This window comes from Austrofundulus limnaeus, unplaced genomic scaffold (genome assembly GCF_001266775.1).
Source record: "Austrofundulus limnaeus strain Quisiro unplaced genomic scaffold, Austrofundulus_limnaeus-1.0 Scaffold89, whole genome shotgun sequence".
Taxonomy (NCBI): Eukaryota; Metazoa; Chordata; class Actinopteri; order Cyprinodontiformes; family Rivulidae; genus Austrofundulus; species Austrofundulus limnaeus.
This window is the reverse complement of record NW_013952491.1, coordinates 608,592-617,989: the sequence shown is the minus strand read 5'-3', so window position 1 is coordinate 617,989 and position 9,398 is coordinate 608,592. Positions and strand designations below refer to the sequence as shown.

The 9,398-nt window shown below is 38.2% G+C and overlaps 1 protein-coding gene across 1 annotated transcript in view; it reads left to right on the top strand.

Annotated features, from left to right (window-relative positions):
* The window catches only part of LOC106520204 (spondin-1), a gene marked incomplete in the record, with an annotated part of 93,851 nt that overhangs the window by 13,288 nt on the left and 71,165 nt on the right, over nt 1-9,398 (top strand). The window contains 1 exon segment of the mRNA XM_014012167.1: nt 4,491-4,624. Coding sequence (XP_013867621.1) covers nt 4,491-4,624 — 134 coding nt within the window.

Genomic DNA, 9,398 nt, shown 5'->3' with positions numbered 1-9,398 from the left:
TATATATATATTATATAAGGAACTATAAAATAAAAATACTAATAAAAAATTACATCACAGATTATTTAAATGGATTACTTGAGACGTTTAGATTAAACATACGTCAAATTATAACAATAAAACAGTTAATAATGTTGGCTATTTATATATAATCAGACTTCAACAATGTTTTTGTCTTTTACAAGGAGACATGGCTGCTCAAAATTATCTTGTGACCATGCATTATTTATCTCGTGGCCACAATTTTTTTTCTTTTATTCTTATCCATTGTCTCCGAATGGGTACTGTACAATAAAGTAATTATACTGAAATATATTTCAATATTTCAAGTTCTGAGTCGACATTAAAAAGGCCACCCCCTCAAAAAACAAATAAAAATAAAGTAAAAATAAAAATAAATACTCTGGATTCATTTGTGAAAATTAAAAAGTAGATTTTGAGGCCCATTGGTTCAGTATTTATCCCACTGTTTGAAGAGCTACAGAATCCAAAGGATTTGTTAAAAAACGAATCAAATTTCTCAGTAGCTGTTTTTTTTTCTTTGTGTTGCGCTGCTGCCAGGGTTGGGTGGCTCAGACATAAATTGTAATATGATGCAATATTGATGGTAGCCGTAAGATCCCAGAGGTGTTCTGCTGTAATGGTACCAGCTTTGATTGATGGAAAGCTCGAGGCAAAACGTCGGTGCCTCCAAGGTCTTCATCGAGACAAGAAAACTTTGTTATTCTCCGAAACAAGCTCATCTTCAAGTGCTGACGAGACATTTCAATCCATCTTTCTGTCTGCCTTTTGCTTCTTATTATTTGGACTCGGGTCTCAGAGTTTTGAACTGTTTTCACTACTTTGCAACTGATCGGCGTTTAACTGCCAACCCTAAAGAAGGTGGTGACCAACAAACACACACACCTGCTATCACCCCCCGTTTTTTGTCCGATTTCTCCAAGGACTGCCGTGTCTGTCACCCGGCTCTTTGTGTTGTGTGTGCGCGTGTGTGTGTGTGCGCGTGTTTGAACAGAGCTCTGCATTTGTTCACGCAGGCACACCGAAGCATCTGTGTTTACCGTCTGAACAGAGAGCAGGAGATTGAGAGGGATTGAAACGGACAAACCGTGGACTTTTCACAGACGTGCCAGACGCTGCAGAGAAAACAAACGCTTCGGTTTTACAGTCTTCCCACACTCAACTCCCTTTTTTCTTTTAATTCCTCTTCCAGTTTTTGCAGATACATATTGATTATCAACTATAGCTGCTAAAAATTTGTTTATTTGAAATCAGTTTGACTTGTCATGCCAGTACCTATATATATATATACACTCACCGGCCACTTTATTAGGTACACCTGTCCAACTGCTCGTTAACACTTAATTTCTAATCAGCCAATCACATGGCGGCAACTCAGTGCATTTAGGCATGTAGACATGGTCAAGACAATCTCCTGCAGTTCAAACCGAGCATCAGCATGGGGAAGAAAGGTGATTTGAGTGCCTTTGAACGTGGCATGGTTGTTGGTGCCAGAAGGGCTGGTCTGAGTATTTCAGAAACTGCTGATCTACTGGGATTTTCACGCACAACCATCTCTAGGGTTTACAGAGAATGGTCCGAAAAAGAAAAAACATCCAGTGAGCGGCAGTCCTGTGGGCGGAAATGCCTTGTTGATGCCAGAGGTCAGAGGAGAATGGGCAGACTGGTTCGAGCTGATAGAAAGGCAACAGTGACTCAAATAACCACCCGTTACAACCAAGGTAGGCAGAAGAGCATCTCTGAACACACAACATGTGGAACTTTGAGGCAGATGGGCTTCAGCAGCAGAAGACCACACYGGGTGCCACTCCTTTCAGCTAAGAACAGGAAACTGAGGCTACAATTTGCACAAGCTCATCGAAATTGGACAAGAGAAGATTGGAAAAACGTTGCCTGGTCTGATGAGTCTTGATTTCTGCTGCGACATTCGGATGGTAGGGTCAGAATTTGGCGTCAACAACATGAAAGCATGGATCCATCCTGCCTTGTATCAACGGTTCAGGCTGGTGGTGGTGGTGTCATGGTGTGGGGAATCTTTTCTTGGCACTCTTTGGGCCCCTTGGTACCAATTGAGCATCGTTGCAACGCCACAGCCTACCTGAGTATTGTTGCTGACCATGTCCATCCCTTTATGACCACAATGTACCCAACATCTGATGGCTACTTTCAGCAGGATAATGCGCCATGTCATAAAGCTGCAATCATCTCAGACTGGTTTCTTGAACATGACAATGAGTTCACTGTACTCAAATGGCCTCCACAGTCACCAGATCTCAATCCAATAGAGCATCTTTGGGATGTGGTGGAACGGGAGATTCGCATCATGGATGTGCAGCCGACAAATCTGCAGCAACTGTGTGATGCCATCATGTCAATATGGACCAAAATCTCTGAGGAATGCTTCCAGCACCTTGTTGAATCTATGCCACGAAGAATTGAGGCAGTTCTGAAGGCAAAAGGGGGTCCAACCCATTACTAGTGTGGTGTACCTAATAAAGTGGCCGGTGAGTGTATATATATATATATATATATATATATATAATATAATATAAACCTAGATACCGCATAGCAGTAGCATGTATGATCCCTGCACAAAGCATCAATGCACCAGAACTCACCAGAACAGATTCATTGTTTTGGGTTGGGGTCCGGGTGGGTGTGGTGAGGGCTCATTGATGGTGCACCCAATAGATAGTCCTTCATCTGAGCTAAACAAAAAATCTGGACCTCCTATGTTAAATAGTTTTTCAGTTATAAGCATTTTTGTATGTCCAGACACCCTCTTTTCAGATGGAGCCCCCTGCTCAAATATGGGGTTCATCATAAAACTGTTGTCTGGAGCAGTGTAGGTCAGACTCATCTACAGTCCTGCCAGATTTCATGCTGATCGGTGCAGCCGTTTCTGTAGACGGTTGACTGATATCATTGAAAATAAATAAATAAATAAATAAATAAAATAATAATATACAGTGCGGGGGTCATAATAATATTTTTGTCTTCTTATTATAATCTATTTGTTGTTATGAAGACCCCAACACACATGATTTATATTCAAACAGCATCTGATTGATATTTAAAAGCATCACTTTTCGCCCAATACAGGGACAAATGCAACCATTGTTCTGGCATTTACTGTTCACATAATTGATCTTAACTGGATTTAAGTAGATGATGTCATTAATTTACACATTATGTTTTTAATTCCCCAAACAATAAAAGGTTTAATCAGTTTGTTACCACGGTCAAATAAAAATCAGCTGGATGGAGCCTCGGTTTATTTTAGTTTAACGTCAGGTTCTGCACAGAGACGTGATCCTGGGTTTATTCTGAAACTCTACTTAGAACTGATGGTTAGAAAGACCCTGGTTCTGTTCTTACTCACTTTGTTTTGGCCTCTGTGTGAGTTCACATGAAAAAACATCATTATTCTAAAATATACCAAGTTAAACTTTATTAATAAAGGTCAGCATATGGTGTTAATGGAACATGAAGGAGAACAGACCCTAACAGGAGAACACTTTTATATTTAACCACTGTTGTGTCTGAATATGATCTTAGCACAGATCCAGTTACAAAAAATAATTTTTTTGTAATATTTCCACATTTCTGTCACCAAACAGTTTTCTGGCTTCGTGTTTTATGTTTGTCTCTTTTATCCCTGCTTCTTGTCGGGTGACAGAACCCCCATGGATGAAACAAAATAAAACAGAATGAGAACAAGTCAGCACACAGACATATGGAAATCTTTTTTTCAGAAATGAAAAGAAAAAAAAAGAGTTTGAATAAGTTTTGTTGTGTTTTTTTGTGCTATAAATGTTTGGTCGTTGTCAGCTGGAGAACAGGAGCTACGAGGTCAGAGGTCACGTTTGTTTCTGTCTTCCTGTTGGTTGAAACGGTTTCTGACAAAGACCAAGAACTGAAGGAACTGGGCCAGACTTGTCCTGAATACACAAGTCTCTTGTTATACAAAATGTGACTTTGGGACTTCTCTTTTCCCACAGCTCCGCTTTCATCTCCAGCTGGTGTTAAACACAGAAACATTAAAGTGATCATCATTAATTTATTCCACTTCAAGACTTTTTTCCTGTTTATATAAACTATAAAGTTCAGTCAGTTTTAACTAGACGTGTTTATAGTTCATCATTTGAAGCTGTGAGCTGAATTCAGTCCTGGAATAAACTGTTTTTCTTATTTTTAATGAGCTATAAAGCTAAAGTCCACTAAAGAAGTAAAAGTGAAACTAGTTAAAAGCCACTGGGCAGTAATTTGCTCTAATAAGACTAATAAATGTGTCGTCCAGCCACATGTCTGTCTGTGCTCATCGATTTGATTTTATTTTATTACAGATTTGTCTTTTCAACCTGATAAGGGACAACAAACAAATCAGCTGTTAGAAGTTATTCCTAATGAGATTCTGCTTTAAATTAATGTAAGAAAATAAAACTTTGCCCTTTTTTTTTTTCTTTCAGATCATCGATGATGAAGACACACAGTTCATGACCAACTGCCTTCCTGCAGTGACAGAGAGCACGCCCCGCAGGAGGACCAGGATTCAGGTCTTTTGGACCGCACCACCCAGCGGAACCGGCTGTGTCATACTCAAGTGAGTTTAATTTTGGGGTAATAAGGAGCATATTTCTTAGTTTTGGTATAAGTTCATGGTACTAACTGGGTACCCTACATTATATATTGTTTTCCAAAGTGTTGCCCTTGTTGGAGGGAATTAAAAACATGAACATGCAGAGAATAAAACACTCAAACAGCATCACTGTTTTAAAAGCAGGACAACCCAACAGTTATGGTGTCTTTTTTATTCTTAATTGTCGTTATGTTGCAGGACAAATTGGCCCATTTTAAAATTTATAATACTTTTTAAAAATACTTATTCTGTATAAAATATTTATTTCTATTTGTCTTAATAAATGTGATCAACGTATAAAATGAAGATGCTTAAATTCACATAAATACACCTTCCCCCTGCATATATTATAGATCAAAACGTAAAAAAACTATATTGTTTTTATTGTGTGTAGGTTTTTTTCAGTGGACATAAAAAATGTAATGTGCATTTTTGATGAAAAACAAGTGAATGGTGCTCATTGATCATTTATCTTTAAAAATAAAAAAACAAACATCTGGTTGCAGTGGTTATTAATAGAGTTAATAAAATTGTTTTGGGATTTTATAAATTTTATATATATATACATATATATATAATATATATTTGTTTCTGACTCTCTTGATTAAATATCCTCAAGTCAAACTGACCCAGGAACATCACTGCTGCTCCTCAGAAATGAACACAGGAGGGTAAAACTTTAAAAACAAGTGTTGGTTCTTTGACAGGAACACAATAATCCATAATATCACCCATATAACTGAAAAACTGTCAATAAATGCTTTTTTCCTAAATAAAGTGAGACTAAATATAAAACCTCGTCATCAGTACGATATGTTGAATTTCATATTTCTGCGCCAGCAGGTGCAGCTCACACTTATATGCTTTATTTCACAGGTGAAAAAAGAAGGTGATTCAGGTGTTTTGCTATAATAAACTTAGCGACGAGGTTTATTATTGGCTAATAGGCAGCGACAGTGAGAGCAGTGACTCCAGGTGTTTGTCTAAAATCCACTGAGGGTTCTGTTAGGGGAGCGACACAGAGACAGGTGATGATTACTCAGGTGTGACTCTAAACTCTGTGGAATTTCATGCGTGACCCGTGGGTGTGGGACCTGAGTTTCTGTGTTAAACTGCAGCAAAACACCTCAGATCAGAGGACGCAGTTTGTTTTTGATCTGTGTGAAGATTTTGTATTTCGCAGAAACTGCGGGTAAAATAAGTATTGAACAYGTCAMCATTTTTCTCAGTAAATATATTACTAGAGGTGCTAATGACATGAAATTTTCTCCAGATGTTGGTAACAACCCAAGTGATCCATACATACAAAGAAATCAAACCATAAATGTCCAGAAATGAAGTTATTTGTAATAATGTGGAATGGCACAGGGAAAAAGTATTGAACACATGAAGAAAGGGAGGTGTAAAAAGGCATGGAAAGACAAGACACCAGCTGAACTCTCTCAGTAATTGGAAAACAAGCCTGCCCCTTGTCAGTGCAAGTTAATATCAGCTGGTTCAGTCCCAAATGATGGCCAGGTATCACACAAGAACCATCTGATGATGGGTAAAAGTAAAGAGCTCTCTCAAGACCTTCACAACCTTATTGTTGCAAAGCATAATGATGGCATCGGTTACAGAAGAATGTCTAAACTTCTGAAGGTTCCAGTGAGCACTGTTGGGGCCATAATTCAGAAGTGGAAAGAACATTATTTCACCATAAACCGACCACGACCAGGTGCTCCTCACAAGATTTCTGACAGAGGAGTGAAAAGAATTATCAGAAGAGTTGTCCAAGAGCCAAGGACCACTTGTGGAGAGCTTCAGAAAGACCTGGAATTAGCAGGTACGATTGTTTCAAAGAAAACAATAAGTAATGCACTGAACCACCATGGCCTGTATGCACGCTCACCACGCAAGACTCCACTGCTGAAGAAACAGCATGTTGAAGCTCCTTTAAAGTTTGCTGCACAACATTTAGACAAGCCTGTGTAATACTGGGAGTATATAGTCTGGTCAGATGAGACCAACATTGAACTGTTTGGATGCCAGAATACACATCATGTTTGGAGGTCAAATGGCACTGCACATCAGCCCAAAAACACCATACCAACAGTGAAGTTTGGAGGTGGGAACATCATGGTGTGGGGCTGTTTTTCAGCATATGGTACTGGCAAACTTCAAATAATTGAAGGAAGGATGAGTGGAAAAATGTACAGAGACATTCTTGATAAAAATCTGCTTCCATCTACCAGGATGATGAAGATGAAACGTGGCTGGACATTTCAGCAAGACAATGAGCCCAAACACAAAGCCAAGGAAACTCTCAGTTGGTTTCAGAGAAAGAAACTAAAGCTGCTGGAATGGCCCAGCCAATCACCTGACCTGAATCCAACAGAAAATCTATGGAAAGAACTAAAGATCAGAGTTCATAGAAGAGGTCCACGAAACCTTCAAGATTTGAGGACTGTTTGTGTGGAAGAATGGGCCAAAATCACACCTGAGCAATGCATGCCACTAGTTTCTCCATACAGGAGGAGTCTTGAAGCTGCCATTGACAACAAAGGCTTTTGTACAAAGTATTAGATAAATTTCAGTRAGTGTGTTCAATACTTTTTCCCTGTGCCATTCCACATTATTACAAATAACTTCATTTCTGGACATTTATGGTTTGATTTCTTTGTATGTATGGATCACTTGGGTTGTTACCRACATCTGGTGAAAATTTCATGTCATTAGTTCCTCTAGTAAAATATTTACTGAGAAAAATGGTGACGTGTTCAATACTTATTTTACCCGGTGTAGATTACATTTCTAATCAAGACGAAACAAATATCTTTGTTCTGTAAATTTATTCCAGGACAGTTTGTCTTTTGGAATAAATTCAGACCAAAACCGATCACCTCAGCTGTGTTTCAGTGAAGTCTGTGTTGAACTCCTTGATCAACACATTTCTTTTTTTGTCACTCTTTAAAAACAGCTGAAGGCTTTTATTTTGGAATTGAGTAAAAACTGGTTAAAGAAACAAAAACAGCAAAAAGAATAGTATAAAAAACCCAAACAAATAATAGGCTGATTTGTTTGTGCAATGACCGCTTATTTTTGGTTGCTCTCTAAAAAACCCCCTGATTGCAGAAATCCCTCTGTATTAACTCTGAATGGATGTAATTTAGGTCTTGTGCCATCGTAAACAATGAACACGCACCATGATGACGGATGGTAATGTGTGGCTTGGAGCCAGTTTTAGACAGAAAAGAAAACAAATGATAAACAGGTGATAGCTCAGAGAGAAAATGCGTCCCCCCCCCCCCCCCACGACTAACCCCAGCTGACATGCACCTCTTCCTCTGCCGAGCGAGATGCTTTAACTCGCCCTTACCTCCACAGTAAACTCACAGCTGTTACTTTTAATTTCTCTGCTGCCGCTGGATGACAGATGGCACGGAGCCATGCTGGTAATTGCCAGTTCAATAAATCCAGCCCTGTGTAGTGGAACAGCTGCTATGCAAATGCATCTCGTAATGCTGTCACATTTGTCAGTGACGGGACGGAATTACCTCATCTATTGTCGCACTTTGTCATGTTTCCTAACTGCCTCTTGTTGTGACTTCATTGTCACTTTGGTTTTTTTTTTTTAATTGATACATTGTGAACACGGTAATTTACGTGAGGTTGGAGATACTTCACAACAGTTTGATTGAAAATGCTTTTTTCCCTAAAATAAGCAGCTGCTTTTAGTTAATTATACAGTTTTCTGCAAACGACTGTCAAAAAGAAAGATAAAGTAGAGGAAAAATTTTAACTCTGTCTCTTACAGCTAAAGGTTTTCCTCTTTTTTGTTTTTTATCTAAATGTTTGCCTTCGCTCCGTGTTTCACTCAGCTCTGTTGCTGTTAGAGGATGTTAAACATACGTCTCTGTTCATTTCAGAGTTCCTCTGTTTGAAGTTGGAGCTCCTCCAACGCTGAACCTCGTCTCAGATTTAAAATCAAATCTGTTTAAACTCCTGCTCCATCAAATATTAAACTGTTAGAGACCATTGTAAGAAGACTTTAAAAGATCAGTTAGAGGATTTGAATGATGTATGAGGAAACACAGTGGAGAAAAGCAAAGTCTTATTCAAGTAATGTTTGTTCGATAAGAATTTACAGAAGGTGATTCGGGCCACAGAGCAAAAAAAAAAATTATTTCTTGAGTTCTGACGTTTTCACAGAACTCTGAGATCAAAGTCAAAATTCTGTTTTCTTTTTCCCTAAGAATTCTAATCAAAGTCAACATTGTTTTTTTTTCTCAGAATTTTATGATCTAAGTGGAGATTCTGTTTTTTTTTCTCAGAATTCTCAGTTCAATATTTTGAACTTAGGAAAAAATAACGTTTTTTTTCCTGTGGCCCTAATCGTCTTTCATGAAGAATTAGATTACATTTCTTTATTTTTTCTTTCACAACATATAACTGATTGTGACTTTGTTTAAAGGTTTTGCACACAAACCAACCACCAATTCTTAAAGGGATCCATGATTAGTTGTAACATTAGACTTTATTTAATAAACATATTTTAACTGTAAAATAAAGACTGTTAAAATACTGTAGGCTGTTTAGTTTTTATCATTTTTATACTAAAAATATAAAAATATATTAAATGGACGGAGCCATTTTATTTCCACACAAAGCATTCTGGGTAAATGATGACGTGGACAGGTCCTCGGTGCGAGGCTGCTAGCGAGCTATATCCACCCTGAAGGTTAATCTTGGACAATAT